The sequence below is a fragment of the Manis javanica genome, chromosome 13 (genome assembly GCF_040802235.1).
Source record: "Manis javanica isolate MJ-LG chromosome 13, MJ_LKY, whole genome shotgun sequence".
Lineage (NCBI taxonomy): Eukaryota > Metazoa > Chordata > Mammalia > Pholidota > Manidae > Manis > Manis javanica.
This window is the reverse complement of record NC_133168.1, coordinates 93,112,450-93,133,545: the sequence shown is the minus strand read 5'-3', so window position 1 is coordinate 93,133,545 and position 21,096 is coordinate 93,112,450. Positions and strand designations below refer to the sequence as shown.

The 21,096-nt window shown below is 56.8% G+C and overlaps 2 protein-coding genes across 9 annotated transcripts in view; both read left to right on the top strand.

Moving 5' to 3' along the window:
• Positions 1 to 12,464, top strand: part of KLHL26 (kelch like family member 26) — a 29,560-nt gene extending 17,096 nt beyond the window's left edge. The window contains exons 2-3 of one of the 2 annotated variants that reach the window (XM_017674506.3): positions 7,427 to 7,609; positions 9,615 to 12,464. In XM_017674506.3, coding sequence (XP_017529995.2) covers positions 7,427 to 7,609; positions 9,615 to 11,196 — 1,765 coding nt within the window. In that variant the 3' untranslated portion in view covers positions 11,197 to 12,464. The other variant, XM_017674507.3, reaches the window with a different exon arrangement.
• A 7,893-nt stretch (positions 12,465 to 20,357) lies between these two features.
• The window catches only part of CRTC1 (CREB regulated transcription coactivator 1), a 66,493-nt gene continuing 65,754 nt past the window's right edge, over positions 20,358 to 21,096 (top strand). For all 7 annotated transcript variants that reach the window (XM_037003784.2, XM_037003786.2, XM_037003781.2 and 4 more), the window contains exon 1: positions 20,358 to 20,534. In XM_037003784.2, the coding sequence (XP_036859679.1) occupies positions 20,409 to 20,534 (126 nt within the window). In that variant the 5' untranslated portion in view covers positions 20,358 to 20,408. The remainder of the gene's footprint in view (positions 20,535 to 21,096) is intronic.

Below are 21,096 nucleotides of genomic sequence, written 5' to 3'. Positions count from 1 at the left end.
GCGGGGGTGGCGGTGCGGAGGCCAGAGCCTGCATGGGGTGAGCAGTCCCAGGAGAGAGCGCACTGACGTGAGTGTGGGGGCCGCTGGCCTGCCTGAGCCTTTGAGGACTGTGTGAGGTGCCAAAACATAGTGACTCTATCCTTTGGGCTGGGAGCACCGTACCCAGAACTGTGAAATACTGTGGTAACCATGGCAACAGTGGCTGGCGGGGGGTGTCTGCCTTTGTGGGGTATGTGGGACTCTGGCTTAGATGCACCTTTTACCCATGAGCTTGTGCCCAGGATCAGTGCCATGGCTGTGGCAGAGCCAGCAGGCTGCAGTGTAGTGAGGAGTAGGAGCTGACTCTGGAGCTGCCCACAGCCATCCGGGGGACTGGAGACCTTGGCTTCTCTATCTTGAGGGTACATTTGTGGCACTGGCCTGGGCTGGTGAGGGCTCACAGGGTTACATGTGAAGAACCATGCCTGGCATGTGCTCAGCCTGTGGACTTGCCATGATAAGGGTCAGAAGTTGGCAGGAGGGAAGGCAGAGAAGTTCCAGTCTGACTGGAGTGTCCAGGAGGTAGGGCAACGACGGTGCATGAAACAGGGCGGAGAGGCGGCGGGCCCGCGGCTGCCAGAGCTTCTCGGCCTGTAGTCTAGAGCCGCATTCCCTGCCCCAGCCCCAGGGGGGTTCTGTCTCCCACTCCTGGGGCTCTGTTTTCCTCTCTCTGGGTCTCTGTCTCCCTCTCTCTGGTTGTCTCTACTGCTTTGTTCCTCAAACTGCAGCTGATGCACAGGGACCCTGGGTGGAGTGGCCTGGAGCTCCCTGGTACGGCGGCGGCCGGGGTGTGAGCCAACCAGCTGTGCTGCGCTGCTGTGCTCCATGGAGCCACATGGACAATAAAACCGGAGTTGGCTTTGAAAGTGGAAGCACTCTCTGTTTTGAGGGGAAGTGAGGGAATTTGCATGTCAGAACAGTATGTTAAAGGGGCAATATCGTCAGACTCTGTCCTGGCCTGAGCTTTGGTCTCCATGTGGGGGTGGGAAAAGATTTTACAAAACCCCAAAGAAATGTTTCCATGAAATTTGTTCTTGTTCTTGCCTTTTCCCTTTCAAACGTTTATTATTTATTTATTTATTTATTTTGGATGTTCCTATGAAAAGAACTGTTGCGGGGCTTCGGATCCCTCCTGTCGGGTTGGGAAACTGACCTTGAAGACCAGGGCTAGTGCCCAGGCACCGGCAGGAGCTGAGGAGTGCCCACCCCACCAGGTGCCACCCCGAGGCCGCCTCTGCCTCCACTGTGGAGCCCCGTCCCTGTCACCAGGTGGCTGCCGCTGGTGTGGCCCTGCGCTTCCTGTGGCCAGCCCTAACCGGCCAGCGGCCTTGGGGTGGATGCCTGCAAAGCAGACCCTCATTTGAGGAGTCCAGCCCATGGTGTATTCAGGTGGGGGAGGAAAGAAAAGAGTGATCCCCCTCCTCACAAGGGACTGGTGTGGGGAGGGAAGGAGCTGGGGACACACAGGGCAACAGGCTCTGCTGGCCAGGGACCCTCCTCAGGAGACTGTGGGGATCATGCCACAGGTGGTCCACTGGGGGGACATTTGCCCTGCCTGGCCCCGTGCACAGGGGAACCCCAAGGGAGGCAGCAGCTACGTCCCCATGTCCAGCACAGGCGTGGGCCTGGTCGGCGGAGCCTGGTGACAGTGCTAGGGTGACACGGTGTGGGGGTAGAGGGCAGGGCAGCTCTGAGCCCAGGCCATGCCTGTAGGGCCATGGGCAGCCCCTCAGGCCAGACCCAGGCCACGGTTGCAGCTGGGGCGGCAGCAAGTGGCCTCCAGAGACACTCTGGCCGGTTGCTGACGCACTGGCTCTGATGACTCAGTGCGGGCGACTGTGGCTGTCTGCAGACTCGGACCAGTGCAGGGCCGCCACCGCCTTCCTGGGGGCCCCTGGCCCCGCCATGCTGGCCACCCCCTGTCTGGGCAGCCTGAGTAATGGGTCTCTCCCTTAGTCATTGGCCTCAGGCCCCAGCCCTCCCTCTTCCTCCTGCCCACCTCCTCCCAGCCAGGCCTGCCTCTCCATCCAGCCTGGGAGCTCCGGGTCCTGCTGGCCCCCTCACTCCCTGTGCTCCCCACGTACTGTGATGGGTGTGTGGGGGGAGTGGTGAGGGCTTCAGGGACAGTTGTCCATCTAGGAGATACAGTGAGAGGGCAGAGGGAGAAAACAGCCTTGTGGGGAGTGTGAGCCTTGCAGGGGCATGAGGAGGGCCTGGGGCAAGACAAAGTGAGGGCAGAAAGGGTCTGCTTCCTCCCCACGCAGCGCAGCTCCGGCCTCACACCCTATAAGCAGCGGTGGGTGGGGGTTCTGGGCTAGGAGCGCCCTAATGCCCGCACAGGAGTGTTCTAATGCTTGGAGTGTGCATGGCCTCCATGCTGTGCTGAGGGCAGACTGCTATTCTTTGCATCATCCTGGAGGGATGTTTAGCTCATTTCCCATCTTGGGCTCCCAGAAGTAACATCTCTTGTCTTGCAAATGTGAGTATATCTCAGATAAATCCCAGAACTAAACTTGTTGGGTAGAGGTTGGGAGCCTTTAGAATTTTACTAGGTCTGCTGTGAATTGCCTTCCTGATATTTGTCCCACTTCACATTCCCACTGGGAATTGACGTGAGCATATCTGCTGCCGATGCCTCTGTCCATCTGAGGGGTGAAGCCAGTTCCTTATTGAGTACACTTTTGTGAGTGAGGCCGTCTTAGGTTTCTATAGCCAGCTGTGCTTCCTTTCCTAGGAACTGTCTGTCAGTCCACATCCTTTGTGTATCTTTCTGTGAGGGTTATGACTTTGTGTTGATTTCATGTTGATTTCTTAGTGCTCTTTTTGTATGGAGGACCACAGTAACTATATGTCCAGGAACCAGGCAGCCCCAGGATGAAGTTGCCGCTGGAAACTTTTGGGGAAAATGTGCACATGTACTCCAATCCCCAGGGCTTAGAGGAAGCCTAGGAAGTCTTCCTGCCCTGCCCAACAATCTCTGAGGAACTTTTAAGAAAACAGCATCAGCTGAAAGCAAACTGGCAAAGGCCGTTTGGGGGAGATTCCACAAAATCTGTGAGGCCAGCCAGGTGGGCTGTTTCTGGTGCTTTGTGCATAGGATTCCAGGTGTCAAGTTCCCAAATGCTTGGCCCCATTCAAGGGCACACAGGCAGCTTGTGTGAGTGGTGGCAGGATGCTGACCCCACTGGGCCTCTTCATCTCCCCAGCCCAAAGGGAGCTGGGGGAGGTCAGTGGTCTGTGGTCTATTTCCCAGGAGGTGATGGGGCGGGGGGCCTCATGGCTGCCCTGTGACATCTGCATTCCTGCCTTCCTCCTTTCACAGGTGAGAAAATGAAGACCCAGCAGGGCAGGGGGCAGAATCCTGCTCTCTGCTCCTCACTCCAGGTGCCGGAGCCTGGTGAGGCAAGGGTCATGGTGTGACCTAGGCAGGCTTCCCAGAGGAGTGGGTCTCACTAAGCTGTATCTCTTAGCCTTTGGGTCCTGCCCAACACCCAGACCCTCTGCTCAGGGCCAGGCTCTGGGTTTGGGTGAGTAAGGGGATCCTGGTAATGAAGGTGACATGCTGATGCTGTATCACCTCCTCACACCCCAAAATCCGATGTGCTGAGTGGGATGGCCTGCGAAGAGCAGCATTGCCATCCCCTGGTCCACCCAGACCTGCCAAGTCTGAATCTTGATGTGGTCCCTCATTATTCACATACATGGTGACATTTGAGAGAGACATGCCTCTTCTCCAACCCCTGGCCCCGAGAGGGAGGCTCTTAGGGGTCACACCAGCTGTTCCCCAGGTAGCCGTGCTGCACAGAGAAAGTGGAATGCCAGCCCCAGACAGAAGGGGGCCTGCAGTGGGGCGGGGGGGGCTGCACAGGCTTGTCTGTCGCTGGTGTAGGCGGAGCCCCAGGCCAGGCTACAGGGAAGGGGTTGGCTTCCCAGGGCAGGCAGGGTCCCCAGCCAGGCCTTCCGGGCCAGCACTCAGGATGCAGCCAAGCCCCCTGCTCCGAGGGAGAGGCTGTGTGTCACTGTCTAACCACAGAGGTGACAGACCTGGGAGGAGAAGCTGGGACACCCCTGCTTTCTGGCCTCACACCTTTGTCCCCGGCTCCTGTCCCTCCCCTCTGGGACATTCACAGCTGCAATGTGAGGCTGATTGATGATTTGACCACTTTGGGTTTCCCAGACTGTGTGCCCCATGAGGGCAGGACCGCTCTGCCTGGGTCATGCTGTGTGGGGAAAGAGACAGGCAAGGGCAGGAGGAGCCGCAAGGGCCTCAGAGGCTTGTGTGGGACGCGGCCGTGGCTCAGGCAGCCACTGGAGGGTGTTGACGAGAGGAGACAGCGAGACCCCGTCCCTAGAGATGTCCCATGTAGTGGAGGCCACCCCAGAGGGTAGGCTCACTCTGAAGCCCTTTGAAGTCTGAGTGTCCGTGGACCCGTGACATTTTCTTCGTGATCCTCAGAACTTGGGGGTAGTTGTGGGACCTCGGTCCTGGGAAACTGAAGGAGCAGAGCCTTGGGCTTCCAGCCATGGCCTGGTTAGGCAGAGTGGGCTGGGTGCAGGGGCTGGACCGGCTGCTTCGTGTCTGGGAGGGGAAGGGGGCATGAGGTGAGTGTCCCCTCCACCTGGCAGGAAGAGGAGACTGGGCCAAGCTAGAGACTTGGGGTCCTTCTGGGTCCCTTTCCTTCCCTCCCTCCATGGCCTTCAGGAGGGCTGCATACCCCACCTCCCAGGCAAGCGCCGGATCCAACCACTGGCTCCACCAGACCCCCAGCATCGCCCTCCCAGACAACCATGGTGCTGGGCTCCAAATCCTGTGTGCTTCCTCCTCCCAGGGATGGGAAGGCCTTCTGCCAGGTGCAGGCTGTGTGCCCACCAAGCCATGTCTCATGTTACCCCACTGGGTCCCCATGCCTTCAGGACCCTGAGCACCTCACAGCTGTTGGCATCACCTGGGACCCTTGCAGCCCCTCTGCCCATCGGTTTGCTCAGCCCCTTCCCCCAGGCTCTCTGGAAGGGCCTCTGAGGCTGGTGGGCGATGCTGGGTCAGAGATCTCGTTGGCAGCGTCTACGTTGACTGAACACTGACTCTGTGTTTGGCGTCAGCTCTTCTACCTCCAGGATTGTTTTGGGAGCTGCTGGGCAGTAGGGGCCGAGGAGCCTTCTTTCTTCTCCTCCTGCTTTCTTGGAAAGCCCTCAGTGCCCACATTCCTGGCCCTCATTTGTAGGCAGGCGTCAGTCCCAAAAATGGGAAAGCAAGTTCCAGAGATCTGGAGGCTGTGGGGAGAGAGCAGGGTGCTCGGGTCGGTGGCCTTGGCCCGGGTACGGGAAAGGGCTGGGAGAGTTGGGGGGCGGGGGGTGTTTTGACCCCGTGGGGAACTGCCCCTAGAGGTGATGGCACTGACCCCTCCTGCAGTGGTTTGTGGATGAAGTGATATAATGAGGCCTCCTAAGCCTTTGTTCAGGGATGCTTTCAAGAAGAGTTTTCTGATGGAGCAGCACAGGTGATAGGGGCATTGGATGAGGGTGAGTGGGGTGGTGGGGCTGGACCCCAGAGGGCCTCCCATGCAGAGGGCACTGGGGGGCACAGCAGGATTTCATACAGGACCTAAGAAGGCTTAGATAGCCTTGCCTTCGGTTGTGTTTTATTTTTTTTATTGAGGTGAAAGTCACATAACATAAATTCACCATTTTAAAGTCAACAATTCAGAGGCATTTGGCACATCCACAGTGTTGTGCAAGTACCATCTCTCTCTAGTTCCAGAACATTCCTGTCACCCCAGAAGGAGACCCCGTCCCCACGAGTATTCGCTCCACATCTCCCCTCCCCAGCCCCTGGCAGCCACCGATCTGCTTTCCGGCTGCGGACTTGCCGTTCTGGACATTCCACGTAAATGGAACCGCACACTGCATGGCCTCTGTGTGCGGCTGCCTTCCCTCAGCATGGTCTCAAGGTCCACCCACCTTGTGTTGTGTATTGGCCTCATTCCTTTTCACGGCTCAGTAATACTCTGTCTTGTGGGTGCATCACATTTGGTTTATCTGTCCATCCATTGAAGGCTGTTTGGGTTGTTTCCACCTTTTTCTTTTTTTAAATGTTATTATTCTAAATGACCTTTGCCTCCTGAATCCTCATTTTGAGGTCAGGAACCTAGTTCACTTGCCCCCTCCTCGCATCGAGCTGCCCACAGGTAAACCCATCTTCTTAGTGCAGATATTCTTGGTTTTGTGGCTTCCCCACAATTGGCTTTGTCCCCCCAAATCCAGTTGGCCACGGGGTGACAGGAAGCTCATACCCAGTCTATCACTTTTGGGCCCAGCTGCCTCGAGGTGTGGACAAGCCACTCACTGTGTCTCTGTCCCTGGAAGGGGGGACCAAGGGACCCTTTCCCTCAACGGGGTGGTCACTGAATGCAGCCCAGAGCCAGATTCAGCTGAAAGCAACTTTGTGGTCATGTGGCTCTGCTCCCCTGGGGTGCTGGTCACAAGGAGGTCGCCGGGCAGGTGTCAGAGCAGCTGGGCTGTGAAGGCCAGCCCCTCCTAGAAGTGCCCCTCCACCCCACGCAAGGCTGGCCCTCATTCCTGGGACCCAGAACTGCCCAGGAGGCTGTGGGCCACCAGGTTCCTCCTGAGAGCCAACACCTGAATCCCACTGCCACCCTATGGGGAAGAGAACAGGGGTTCGCCCGTGCGGACAGCTCACTGGGGCCCAGGGAGCAGTGGCATGACGTGGGGAGTCCTGCGTCTCAAAATGAACATCTAGGAGGCACATTTAGAATGAAAAATAACCAAATAAAGTTAAATAAAGTTTTAAAAAGTGGAGGGATGGAGGCAACCCAAAAGTCCATAGTATGGGTGACAGGATCAAGAAATTCTGGTCCATCCACATGGTACGTCCAGCCTCAGCGAGGAATGAGGCCTTGATACACGCCGTGGAAATGTCCAGCACAGGCGCATCCACAGAGACAGAGCAGATCAGTGGCTGCCAGGGCTGGGGGAGGGGCGGGGTGTGGCTGCTCACTGGGGCCAGGTCTCCTTTGGGGCTGATGGGAGCGTTCTGGAACTAGACAGAGGTGGCAGTCGCATAACATGGCGAATGTGCTGAGTGCCACTGAATTGTTCACTTTAAAATGGTGAGCTTTATGTTATGTGAGTCCTATAACGAAAAAACTATAGATAGGGCCATTGGAGCCTCCTCAGGTTCTATACGAAATCACGCCCATTTCACAGGTGGCAAAGGGAGGCTGGGGAGGCAGCATCTGCTACCAAGGCCCGTGCAGGCAAGTGGGACCCAGGTCTTGTTTCCGCTCCTCTGGGCTGGTTCTGGTGATTTCCCCACCAGGGTCCCCGGCCTGAGGCCACTGAGCGCCACCCCTTTCCTGATCTCCCACAGCATGTCAGACAAGAACGGAGCCCTGAGGTGCACCTTCTCAGCACCTGGCCACAGTGCCAGCCTCCTGCAGGGACTTGCTGCCCTCCGCGCCCAGGGCCAGCTCCTGGATGTGGTGCTCACCGTCAACGGAGAGACCTTCCATGCGCACAGAGTGGTCCTGGCCGCCTGCAGTGACTACTTCAGGTGAGCGAGGGCCCCTGGGGGCGGGCTGGGGAGCACCACCTTGCTCCGAGGGGGCGCGCTCTGCACTCTCCAGCCCCGGGGCTCCGAGGGAAAATGGTAGGTTTCGGCCACATGTCCAGTGAACCTAAGGGGCTTTCCAGGTTTGCAGCTCATTCAAACTTTATGGGGACATTGTGCATGCAAGCAGAACATTTCTGAGGGGCAGAGGTGGCTTGTGGGTGCCCGATTAGTAGGTTCTGTCTTAGGGGCTGGCAGAGCTTGTGGTTTTCAGTCTGTCCTTATGTGACACCTGTGTGTGCCCAGTGCTATGCTAGGCCTCTAGGTCCGGTAGTGATAACATAGGTGCCAGTCCCTGTACTTAGGCCAAGAGGCAGGAGGAATGCCTAGATGGTGGCCCAGTGTGTGCCAGGCTGTATTCTAGTCCCCACGTAACAAGCATGGCCTTGCTGGGTGTATGGGTCAGTCTGCTGTGGAGGCCCTTCCCTGAAAGCTCCTACCCTGTGCAGAGCCGGGCAGGGGAGCGAGGGCTCCATGGAGCAATGCCAGTGGCCGTTCTCCTCACCTGCTGGGGCTGTCTCAGTCTGGGCACAGCTCTTTCCCTTGGTGCCCAGGTAGGCTGCGGGCCGCATACTCCAGACCAGGTGCCTTGCCCAGCGTGCCCCAGCTGCCTGCCTCTTGGGCTCAACGAGACTGTCCTGGGCAACCAGAGCAGCCAAGCCATCTGGGGCGCTGCTTCTATTTTTATTCTGGATTTGGGGTCGGGTGGGCCGGCCCAGCCAGAAATGTCCTTTAAAGGCTCCTCTGCGCTGGCACTGCAGCCAGTGAGGCCTTAAAAGGCAAAGCTCCTTCCCGTCGCCGTGACTGTGTCTGCCTTCGATGGGCCGACGGGACTCGCAGGGACAGGAAGGGGCAGGGTCTGGGGGCTGGCAGAGCGCTGCTCGTAGGAGGCCCTGCTGCATGGTGTTGGGCCTGGTTAGGTGTGGCACCGTGGCAGCGACGAGCTCAGCTGTCCCTGCTCTGGGTTTGACCAGGGGCCAGGCATCTGTCAGGTGAATGGACCAGGCACGTCTCCTCCCCTCCAGCAGCCATCACGATGTGCACGGATTGCAGTCACGGTCATGAGGAAATGCCGGCTCGCCCTGTGGGAGGAACTTTGTGCACACCATCTTCTAGGACCTCCTGTGAATGCTGAGCAGGCACTGGGGTTCTTGCCTCTTTTCCTGATGGGGGTCCCCTAAAGGCTGTGGGGGGGCTGTGGCCCAGGTCCTGTGTCTCTCACTGGTGGTCACGTTAGAGATGCTTCCCAGAGCAGGACAGTGTGGCTGACAGGGTTGGACTCACTGGTTCTCATGGTGGGCTGGGGCTCCTGTGGGCCATTTTCTGGGGCCTTCCCTGACTGCCTGGGCCTCTCTCAGAGTCCCTGATGGACACTTTGACCCGGGGACCCTCTCCGTCACCTCATCCGTGTGTGACAGCCACCAAGACTCAGGCTGGGGAAGGTAGAGCCATCCGCCCAAGTGAGCCTGCTAGTGAGAGGCTAGACTGTGGGCCACTGGGATGTAGTGCCCTGGGGTCGCCACCTTATTACCTGAGCTGCCCACGGGTATGGTTTCCAGGGCTGGTTCTGGAGACCTGTGCCCAGAAGCAAGCCAAGGTTCGGTGTCCTCCTGCCCATCCACACCCACCCGACTGTGAGTGGACCCCGGCCTCTGCTCCTGAGCCAACTGGGCCCCAGTGCTGTGCAACTCCGGGTGAAGCTGGGTGGGGCCCCCCCCACAGAGTGGCTGGGTGGGGCCCCCCAACAGAGTGGCCGCATGGGCAGTCGATGTTTATAGGAAGATGCAGGGATCCGGGGGGATTAAAAATCTTTCTTTGCCTTTCTGTATTTCTTTAATGAGCACCTGCACTGCTTCCCTGGCCAGCCGGGCCTGCTTGCGGGACTGAGGTCCAGCCCATTCCCGGTCTGCCAGAATGCCCAGGCCCACCTGCTGTTTCCAACCTTCAGGGTCATGTTCACTGGTGGCATGAGAGAGGCGAGCCAGGACGTCATTGAGCTAAAGGGCATGTCAGCTCGCGGCCTGCGGCATGTTGTCGATTTTGCCTACAGCAGTGAGGTGACCCTGGACCTGGACTGTGTGCAGGATGTGCTGGGTGCAGCTGTGTTCTTGCAGATGCTGCCAGTGGTGGAGCTGTGTGAGGAATTCCTCAAGGCTGCCATGAGTGTGGAGACCTGTCTCAACATCGGCCACATGGCCACCATCTTCAGCCTGGCTTCACTGAAGGAGTCAGTGGACACCTTCACCTTCCGGCACTTCCTGCAGATCGCTGAGGAGGAGGACTTCCTGCACCTGCCTCTGGAGCGTCTTGTTTTCTTCCTGCAGAGCAACCGGCTGCAGAGCTGTGCTGAAATTGACCTGTTCCGGGCTGCAGTCCGCTGGCTGCATCATGACCCGGCCCGGCGGCTGCGAGCCAGCCACGTGCTCTGTCACATCCGCTTCCCGCTCATGCAGTCATCGGACCTGGTAGACAGTGTGCAGACGCTGGACATCATGGTGGAGGACATGCTGTGCCGCCAGTACCTGCTGGAGGCCTTCAACTACCAGGTGCTGCCCTTCCGACAGCACGAGATGCAGTCGCCACGCACGGTTGTGCGCTCGGATGTGCCCTCCCTGGTGGCCTTTGGTGGCACACCCTACACTGACAGCGACCGCTTTGTCAGCAGCAAGGTGTACCAGCTGCCTGAGCCAGGTGCCCGCCATTTCCGTGAGCTCACAGAGATGGAGGTAGGCTGTAGCCACACATGTGTAGCTGTGCTGGACAACTTTGTGTACATGGCAGGGGGCCAGCACCTGCAGTACCGTAGTGGCGAGGGCGCAGTGGATACCTGCTATCGCTATGACCCCCACCTGAATCGCTGGCTGAGGCTGCAGGCCATGCAGGAGAGCCGCATCCAGTTCCAGCTGAATGTGCTGTATGGCATGGTGTATGCCACTGGCGGCCGCAACCGGGCCGGCAGCCTGGCCTCAGTAGAGAGGTACTGCCCGCGGCGCAACAAGTGGGGTTACGTCCGCTCGCTGACGCGCCGCACCTGGGGCCATGCAGGGGCCTCGGCTGGGGGCTACCTCTACATCTCAGGTGGCTACGGCATCTCAGTGGAGGACAAGAAGGCACTGCACTGCTACGACCCTGTAGCTGACCAGTGGGAGTTCAAGGCGCCCATGAGCAAGCCCCGTGTGCTCCATGCCATGGTGAGCGCTGGTGGCCGCATCTACGCCCTTGGTGGCCGCATGGACCACGTGGACCACTGCTTCGATGTGCTGGCTGTGGAGTACTACGTGCCTGAGACGGACCAGTGGACCAGCGTGAGCCCCATGCGGGCTGGCCAGTCGGAGGCTGGCTGCTGCCTGCTGGACAGGAAGATCTACATCGTCGGTGGCTACAACTGGCGCCTCAACAATGTGACAAGCGTTGTGCAGGTGTACAACACCGAGACGGACGAGTGGGAGCGTGACCTGCACTTCCCAGAGTCCTTTGCAGGCATCGCCTGTGCCCCTGTCCTGCTGCCCGGAGCTGGGACCAGGAGGTAGCGCCTAGGGCCCACAGACTCCCGGCCACGTGGTTTGGCGAACGCACCTCTGGGTTGAGAACTGTGGAAGTGTCCCTGCCCCCTGGGCTGGCCCATTCCCCAGTCTGTCCCTTCCCAAAGCATATCCTTGTCCCTTGGCTTCCCACCAGGGAGCCTGCTAGCGAGGAGGCCGACCTGTGGCAGGGGCAGCAGCAAACGCTTGCCTGAAGAGGTTTCCTCTCCTGCCCTTCATTGTTGCTCTTGGGCGGGCATGTCTCCTTCGGGGTGTCCCCTTGTGCTCTGCCCTGCTTCTCTCCCTTCCCCCAACCCAGCCCTGTCAGACATTCAGGCACAAGCTCATCAACATGGGCCCCCAATCCATGGTTCACAGTGTGCCCTCCTCCTCAAGTGTCTTGAGCTTGCATGCTTTTTAAAAAAAATTGCACCCCAAATCTCTGTCATGTCTGGGCCTCCAGAGCAGGAGTGGCGGCTCCAAAGAACCTGGCTCTGGGTGACCGAGGAGGGCACATTTCCAGCTCTCCAATAAGCCCAAGCTGCTGGAGCAGGCGGGAGCCTCACAGGAGGGTCCTGTCTTGTCCACCTTCCTGTCCCCAGTCCCCGCACCATCAGGACACGCACTTACCCCCTTTCAGGAGGAAAAAACGAAGCCAGACCCCAAAGCTGGTCCCTCTGGGCACTGGGCCTTGCATCTGGCCCTGGGTGTCTGCCTTCCTGAGTTCTGGGTGAGGATGTCCTGCTGTCCCTGTTTCCATCAACAGGGGAAGGGAGGGGGTGCCTGCTCTAGAAATGTACAGTCTGTCTTCAGTCCACAGGTCTGTCAAGTGACTTTATTTCTCTCCCTCTTTCCAACCTCCACTTCTCTTGGTCCCAAGTTGGGGTTGACACACCACCCAGCCTGTGCCCACCCAGTGCAGGAGGTCAGGCTGGTGGCGAGGCCTCTCCCTTCAGGGGCTTCGAGGCATCTCTTGCCATGTTTCTATGCTTGTTTTGGTGTCTAAATCTCTAAAACTTTTTTTTCCTTTGGTGTGTGTCTGTTTTGCTTTTTCTCTAAGAGGCCAGCACCGCTATCTTATAAAAGGGATTTTGTACCTTGGGGGCAATTTAAAGTGTCTCTTTTGCTGCTAAGGGACGATTGATGTTGTGTCTGTGTGACACCCTCACTGTGTAAAGAATTGACCTCTTAGCTTAGCAGATGTTGTCTCCTAATATTTTTATTTATTTAATAAAGCTGTTTTATTATTTATTTAATAAAAATATTACGGGGAAATGAATTTATTTAATAAAAATATTATGGGAAATGAAGGAGCGGGCCCAGCCTGAGCTTGTGGGGACTGATGGGTCCCAGATTCCTCATGTCCTCTGCATGTCAGAGGGCTCCTGTCCCTGCCTTGCTCTGTTCCAGCATTGCAGAGGAGCCGGGGGCTCGGGGGCAGTGGGGGGTGCAGCCAGAACTTCCACTGTGCATGGAAAACAAGAGTGACCCTGTCCTGGGCTGAATGGCCTTGAGACTCTCCAGTTTGTTCCAGGCACCTGGTGGCTGAGCCGCCTACCTCCAGGCCGTCTCCAGCACCCCCACAGGTTGTGTCTCCATCTGCTTAGACCCGGAGCATGAGTTCTGGGGAAGCTGGGGAGCCCCTCTCCCTGGAGGTGTGATGGGGGAGATGCAGGGCTGGTCCTAAAGGAAGCATGGCGTCATCGCCATTCCATACGGGCCCAAGAGCTCCACAAACTAGGCCCCACCCCTGCCCTCCTGGCTGCCCTCACCATGAAGCAGGCTGCACAGTGGTAAAGGGCCTGTCTGCTGTTCACAGACAGCATTCTGAGAGGGGAGGCCTCTGGGGTCACCCTCAAGATGCTGGCACTCCTGTGCAGCGGCCATCAGGGCTTCCCAGTGAGGCTGGGTGTGTGTGTGGGGGGGCCAAGTTGAAGTAGGAACTTGGTTGGGGACCAGGAAAGAGCCCACACTGCCAGGGGCATCCAAACAAAAGCAGCGGCCTGTGGGGACTTACCAGAACATTCCAGCCCCTTCACAGCACCCCCAACCTGAGCTCCCCCAAAGAGAACCCTTTCTTGCTGGAGGCACGGCCCCTTCGGGGGGGCAGTGAGAAGCTTTTGCCAGTTGCAAGTCCCCCCAGATCAGCTCACACCTCTGAACATCTTGTCCCCAATGAGCTGGCAGGGGTGCTGGATTGGGGGGGTGCTGCCGTATCTAACCAGGTCGATTGTGCATAACCGTCCGGGCTGGTTCATGGAATGTTCTCAGGGGCCCCCTGCCCCTCCCTCTCCCTCCCACCTCCGGAAGAAAGGAAAATTATTTTTCGTATTGTAAACTTTAAACACGAAAAAGCTGTTTTTAATTTAGTAGAAACTGGCTTGAATCTTCACTTTGCGAATGTTTGTGTCCTTCAGAGAAAGGAACACGCGTGCACACACGCACGTGTGCCTGCACATGCTCACCTGCACACATGCACTGTTAACATGCATGTTCATGTGGTCACGTTCATGCTCACACGTAGCCTCACTCATACACTTTGTAATGCTCACATACTTCCTCACACAGTGACACACATGCTCACACACAGCCCTGGACCAGCCTGGCCCTCCCTGTGCAGCACTGTGATGGGGGCTGGCCCTTTACTTTATTGCCTTCCTTGCCCAGGGCAGCTTGGGCCAAGAATGGCCATCCACCATGCGTGGAGAGCCTGAGCCTGGGGAAAGCCCGTCTGCTTCCAGATGTCCCGCTTCCCCACTGCAGCCCTGGACGCGGCAGGCAGGAGCCTCCCTCCACACCTGGCCTTGGGCTGTGGGAAAACGCGGTCTCCCAGGACGGTGGGCCGCAGGCCCGCGAGAGGGAGGCCAAGTGTGACTTCTGGGGCCTTGTAAGGAGCCAGGGCCAAGGGGGCCTCGGGGGAGCTGCATGAGGTGGGAATCCGCCCCAGACCTGGCCAGCTTGGAAACCTGCCCCTGGCGTTGTCTCCAAGAACGCACTCCAGCTTCTCTGTTCTCACGGGCCCTGGAGATTTCACTTACCATGGAACCTCAGCGCACGGGTTTATTAGGGGCACCTGGCTGTGTATCCCAGGAAGCACAGCCTGAATGTTGCACAAACAGAGGTTTTGGAAACCAGAGCTTCATCTTCTCCAGCAGTCTGTGGGCACCATCTGCCTGCAGAACGCGAGGTCAAAGAGGGCCACAGAGCTGTGCTTACAAACAAGGCCCCTGCTTAGTTTTTGTGGCTGACCCTGCCTGTGGCCATCCCAACAGCCATTTCTCCCACTTCATTAACAGAGCCCTGATCTGGTGCCAGCAGCCATGTGCCCAGCCTTGGGGGTTAATTTAGGATTTGGCTGAGCCATTCTTGGCAATGTCTTTTGCCGGGGTTGTGTTCTATATGGGCGTGTTTCCCAGCTCTGGCCAGCAGACTTCTGGGGAAGGTCTGGGTTGGGGGTTTCTGGACATGGAAGAGGCCTTATTGTCCTATTCTCCGTTCCTTCTTCCTCTGAGGACACGATGCCAGGAGCTCCTGCAGCCATCTTGTGGCCATGAGGAGCAAGTTTAGAGAGGTACAGAAATGCTGCCTTCTGGAGCCCTGAAATCACAGGGTCACCAGTCCCACTCTGAAATTTTTAACCTTCAGACTCCTTTTTATGAGAAATCACAATGTCAGTGCCACTCAAGATAATATTGGGCAGATATTGTGATACTTGTAGCCCAGAAAGTTCCAAGATTATAATACAAATGTAACAGACCCTGGGGTTTCCTCATTTTATATAAGTCAGGGTTTTTATTTGTAAGCAACAGAAACTGACTGACTAATTTAAATAGCAAACGTGCATTGGAAGGCTGTTTGGTTGCTCACAGAAGTGCTGGGAATGCCAGAAAATCAGACTCAGAAAACACTAGGAATCAAGGGGCAAGGCAGCCAGGACTCATGCCAGGGAACTGGCTGGTGAGGATGCTTCTGCCAGCACCACAGAATCCAGATGCCACAATTGGCATTGTCATCTGCCCCAAGGCGCTCAGCCATAGCCTCCCCTGGAAACCAGAAGTTCCTGCCTCAGAGCTGTTTCTTTGAACCACTTGTTTCCCAAATGGAAACATCCTGTGGACCCAGCTCCTGTCCTGTGCCAATGCCCCAGCTGCCTGGGAAGTGGGGAAAGTGAGTATGTCAGGGTATTACCTGCTGCTGTGTGACAAACACCCCCAGTTCTCAATGGCATGCAAAAATTAATGTTTTTCATGCGTCTTTGACTCAGCTGGTGGCAGGGCAGTGCCCATTCCAGGCTTCCCTCAGCTGGGCAGCTCTGCTTCCAGGTACAAGGCTGTGGAGCAGCCAGGAGGCTCAGATCCAGCTAGCCAACATCTGTTCTCCTACAGTGGTGCCAGAGGACAGGCAGAATCACACGAGGCCTCCTCTGGTCCAAATTTGGAGCTCATATGCTGCACTTCTGCCCATGTGCCTTTGGCCAAAGCAAATTATTGCCAAGTTTAAAATCAGGGCTGGGAACATGTCTTCCACCTTAAGAAGGACGAGCCACACTGTAGCAGATGGGTAACTGAGTCCCGTAGTTTGATCTGCATACCTCTGGCTTTGGGGAATCTGTTGTCAGTGGCAAGTGGGTGACTTCCCATTGAAGGGACGCCCCAAACTTGGATGTGGACTCAGATGCTGGGCCACCACAATGAAAAGCCTGCTGTACCTCTCCTGCAACTGCTGCCCCCAGAGGTTGGCGACTCCTCCTCTTAGGTCACCCAGGTTGGGGCTGTCAGTGTCCTGGGCTGTTGGGCAGTGGGGAGGGGGTCTGCATGAGGAGATCAGCTGGAGTTTGGCCAAGTCTCGGCATCACGGTGTCATTAGAAGGCCCACCCCAGACATCCCCTCAGCACAAGGGATTGTGAGGGAGGGACTGGACTCGGCTCTGCCCCTTCCCACCGTACCCTGGCCCTCTAGAGCTGTCCTGGGGCCCTGCCGGCTTCTTGCTGTCCTCTTAGGCAGACCCACCCCATCTCAGCTTCCACCCCACACTCAGCTCTAGGGGCCTGGGTCCTCATCTAACCTCTTCCTATGCAGTTGTAAGGAGTGAATTCCACATCTGGCATCTCTGGCTTCTGTCAGGTTCAAGCTTTTGCTTCATGATCAAACCTGGCTCTTGCCTTGCTTGCCTTTCAAAACGGTCTGACGAGGGCCCCATTTGGAAGTTGAATACGGGCCTTGGATGCTTTTCCTCTTTGCCTCCTCACTCCACTGGCCCGAATTCACCTCTGTGTGATGTGGGTACCCCAGATTGGCTAAGACTCCATATAAGGCAGAAAAGCAAGACATGAAAACTAACATCTTGAGGTAGGGCTTTGCTTCCCGAACAGTTATCGAGTGCTTGCAAGGAAGCAGGCGCGGAGCTAAGTGCTTGCCACACATGATCTATTTAATCTTCCCAAGAGCCTGCTCTGAGGAGTTCCGTTCTCCACACTTAATACAGGAGGACAGCGAGGCTCAGAGGTGAAGTCACTTTCTGTGGTCACACAGCTGGAGGTCAGCCAGGACTGGGCCATGCAAGAACGCGAATGCTCGGAGTTTAGGTTTAATTTTGCTTGTATTTAGAAGCTTTATGTTGAGGAGTGCTATGGCCTACATGCGGGGGTAAGGGCCATCCTGCCTGTGCAAAGGCCCTGAGGCAGCAGCAAGACTGGAGGGGAGGACAGGGAGGAGTGGGAGAGCGGGTGTGGGGGGGAAGCTGGCAGGGAACAAATGGAACCAGGCAGAGCTATGGAGCAGAGGAGGGAAAAAACTATATTCTGAGGCAGGAGGGAGAGGGAGTGGCTTATAAGGACTCACCTCTTAGCTCATACTTTGATGTGCTCTGTAACGAAAGTGAAGCTATTCAACAGTTGGATACTCCCAACCCTTTTGGTTGGGGCTGGCTGGAGAAGGACCCAGGGCTGGTGGGCCTAGAGTGAGGAACACGGCTACCTTTAGGGGTCAGGATGGGCTTTCTGGAGGGCGGTAGGGGAGACACTTGAGATGGGTTTTGAGAGCTGAGAAGGTTTCCCAGGCAGAAAATGATTCATTTAACAACTTCCTAATACCCCCTCTGTGTTTAGTCTTGTATTAGCTCTGGGATGTAGGAAAACAATGAACAGACAAGTAGAGCATGAAGCTTACAGTGCTCACAGTCTTGAGAACAAGAGTAGGGGATTGGGTGTGTCTGTGTCCCTTCTGCATCCCACAGGGAACTTGAACATACTTTGGGAAGGGTGAACATACTTTCAGCTTGGTCTGTATGGGACCAGACAGGACCCTGGAAACGGCTGCCTTCAGAGACTGAGATGCTCCTGGGTCAGGGGACATACACAGAGGCACACTTCAGGTGGGGTCCTCCGGGAGGGTCTCTCAGAGGAGGGGCCTGGAAGATGAGAATGCACCAACCACTGATGGATCTTGGGGGAGAGCTGTCTGGACAGGGGCAAGAGCACGTGCAAAGATCTGGAGGTGGAACAACACGGAGGCTGGGGCAGTGGGGAGGGGGCTGAGGGCCTCGTGGGTCTCCAGGGAGGGTGGTTTTTTTCTAAGTGTGATGGGGAGCTTGAGATCCACCCTGGTTGACAAAGATCACTAGGCTCTGAGAAGTCCTGCCCAAGCCACACTGGGTGGCAGTAGCTATCTTTGATGAACGAAGAAAGCAAAAATGTCAGGCTGGGTTCTGCCCAGGTCACCAGACACCTCAGCCTCACCCTCCTTGGCGCTGGGGGGGGGTGTCAGTGGAGCGGGAGGAGGGCTTGGGTCACCGTCCGGCCATTACGCAATAAGCAGGCTTGAGGCTTCCTCTGACTCATCACTAGGGTGTAGGATGGGTTGGGTTACAGCCAGGGTGGGGTGAGGGAGTGAGTAGGGAGAGCATTGGCCTTTCACCTCTGCCCTGCAGGCACAGTCCCTTTCTGTGACCTGACAACCCTTGCTTCCTCCCAAATCTTTTCTCCTCTATCTTCCTGTGCCAGGAAACTGGCTCAGTGCAAGGCATGTGTAAGTGATCAGGGTAACCAGCACTTTTTGAGTCCTTCCTATGAGCCAGGCACTTGACAAGTGTTAATCTCATTTAAACCTTACAAAACCTGGTGTGGAGGAGGAAGCTGGGCTCTGCTGTCAAACCTGAGTTCCAGTCCTAGCTGTGGTGGTTAACTTCCTATGGGCAGCTGCTGTCCCTGCTTGCTGTCTCTATTTCCTCTCCATCTTACTAGAAGGAGCTAGAAGCCACATCTGCAGAATGCCCAGCCCTGCACTTGGCTCCTGGAATTCATTGTCTCAGTCAGTGCCAGGGACAAAAAAATTGACTTCAGATTGACTTAAGCAAAAAAGAGATGATAGAATTAGCTCAGATAGCTGAGCTTTCCTCAGTATGGGGTCACTTTCTGGGGCCATCTCTCTTCAAGTGGTGACTTCTGGCACTAGAGACGTATGTTATCCTTCAAACCAGCCACCCAAAGAGGGTGCTTCTCTTTCCCGTGGTTCAAGCAAAAATTCCAGAATTGCATCTCCCTGGGCAAACTGGGTCACATGCCTGCCCTGAACCAGTTGTGATGCCCTGAACCAATGGGCTCTGCTGACTGGCCAAGCTTTACAACTTGGGAAGGGGTGTTTGTGGGGAGAGGGAGTAGTGACACCCCCATCCATATGCTATGGACTAAAAGTTGCAAAGAGTGTTCTCTGAAGAGCAGTTGGTTTATATTCAAAAGGGGGAAAGATGCTTGTTAGGCAAAACAGTTTAAAGTCCACAATAGTGCTCAAAACCATATGAACAAGAAGGATAGAATAGAGAAGTGGCAATGCCCAAGACTCCAAATTAAAACCTATGTATGTCTGTGTATGTAACATGGGCATCTCATTAATCTGTTGTAAAATGTGAATTAGAGCACATTCAGAAAATGGTGTCCCCCTGTGATCTCCACCAGTGTCCTCTTCAGCTCTAGTAAGAAGCACGCTTGTGCAATTAGAGCCGTCTCACATTCCCTCAGCTGCTGCTCCTGGCTTCTGTTCCGTCCACACCCTGAAATACGTGGAGCCTCCTGAATGTAAACCTTTGATATGAGTGGTTAACGTCCCTCTGCTTGGGAAGGGACTAGATCTCAGAACCCTTCTTGCTTCCCTGGGTCATCCCCCTGCCACCGGGGAGACTCTGCTACCCCTTTCCCTCCTGGTCTGGTCTGGTGGGATTTCTGGACCTTTTCCTTTAGCACCCCATGGCAAACCTGGGCTCCTCCAGCAAGAGTGGACTGAACAAACTTGTGGAGAGGAGGCTGAAGCTCTGTAGTTACGGTTCTTTGGGCTTGAGGGTCCAGAGAATAGGAACTGGTCAAATGCGAATTGGGAAAAGGAGGTGTTAAGGATGATGCATGGGATATTTTTTTTGAGGGGGAGGTGATGTTCACAAGGTTCAGGCCTGGGCTCAAATGCCCCCCACTTCCCTAATGGCGGCAGCCACAGGCGCCTCCCTCCCAAACATTGCTTTCCTGCCAGCCAACCTCTGGGTTTATTTCCCACATCCCATGTATCTCCATCTGAAGTGTTCTTGGGTCGTTTGTTGGTGGGTTATGCCTGCCCCTTTCCGACTGTGCACCCCCATGAGGGCAGGGACCACGTCTGCTTGCTCACACCTTTTCTGCAGTGTACCCAGCAAATTTACATGCCCAGTAAATACCCGTTGCATGAATGAATGCATGAACGAACAACTCCCCGAGCTGGGTCAAAGTTGAACCGGTCTGAACCCAGACTCAGCGTCCGGGTGTTATCCATCCTTGGGGGGTGTGCTGGCTCCATCTTGTAAACTGGAAGGGTTTGGGTCTGGCCGTCTCCCTCTTAGGGGCCTCATTGCCCCAGCCCGTCCTCGGACTCTGCCCAACAGCCAGGCGGCCGCTGTCCAGCGGGCCAGGAGGCGGCCCACTGCGCCTGCGCTGAAATTCCTCTCCATTCTCCCCTAACACCTCCCACGCTGGCCTTAGAGCGCGTAGCCGCGGCGCGCGCAAGCGTCGTCGCCCCCGCCGAGCGCGCCGCTCCCGTGCGCCTGCGCCGCGCTTCACGACCGCCGACGCGCCTGCGCTCTGTCTGCCGCCCGCGGGCCCGGCCGGCGCTTGCGCGGTGGCCCCGGCGAGTTGGGGGGGTGAGGAGGTGGAGGAGGAGGAGGAGGAGGAGGGGGAGGAGGGGGAGGCGGCGGCGGCGAGAAGATGGCGACTTCGAACAATCCGCGGAAATTCAGCGAGAAGATCGCGCTGCACAACCAGAAGCAGGCGGAGGAGACGGCCGCCTTCGAGGAGGTCATGAAGGACCTGAGCCTGACGCGGGCCGCACGGGTAAGGGGGCCGCCCACGCCGACCCCTCAGGGCCGGGGACGGAGGGAGGAGGCGCGCGTCCGGCGCGAGCACGGGCGGGGGGCGCGCGGCGGGGGCGGGGCGCGCCGGGCGGGGGCGGGGCTTGGTTCAGTCCGAAGGGACAGATGTCCCCACGCCCCGAGCGCCGTGGGCGGGACGGGTGTCCCTACATCACGGATACCTGAAGGGGGACAGGTGTCACTGCATCATTATTACCTGGAAGGGACAGGGGGTCTCTCCATCATTACTTACCTGAAGGGAATAGTGTCCCTTCATCATTGTTACCTGGAGGGGACAGGGTCCCTCCATCATTACTTATCTAGAGAGTACAGGTGTCACAGCATCATAGCTGTCTTGAGGGGACTGGTGTCCCTACATCTTGCTACCTGCGGGGAACAGGTATTCTTGTATCATTGCTACTTGAGGGGGACAGGTACCCCTATATTCCTACTACCTGTGGGGGACAAGATGACACTGAGGTGTGTGAACTGAGTGCTACTTCAAGCATCATTTTGGCTGGGGAAGGAGGGCTGGCGCTCCCACA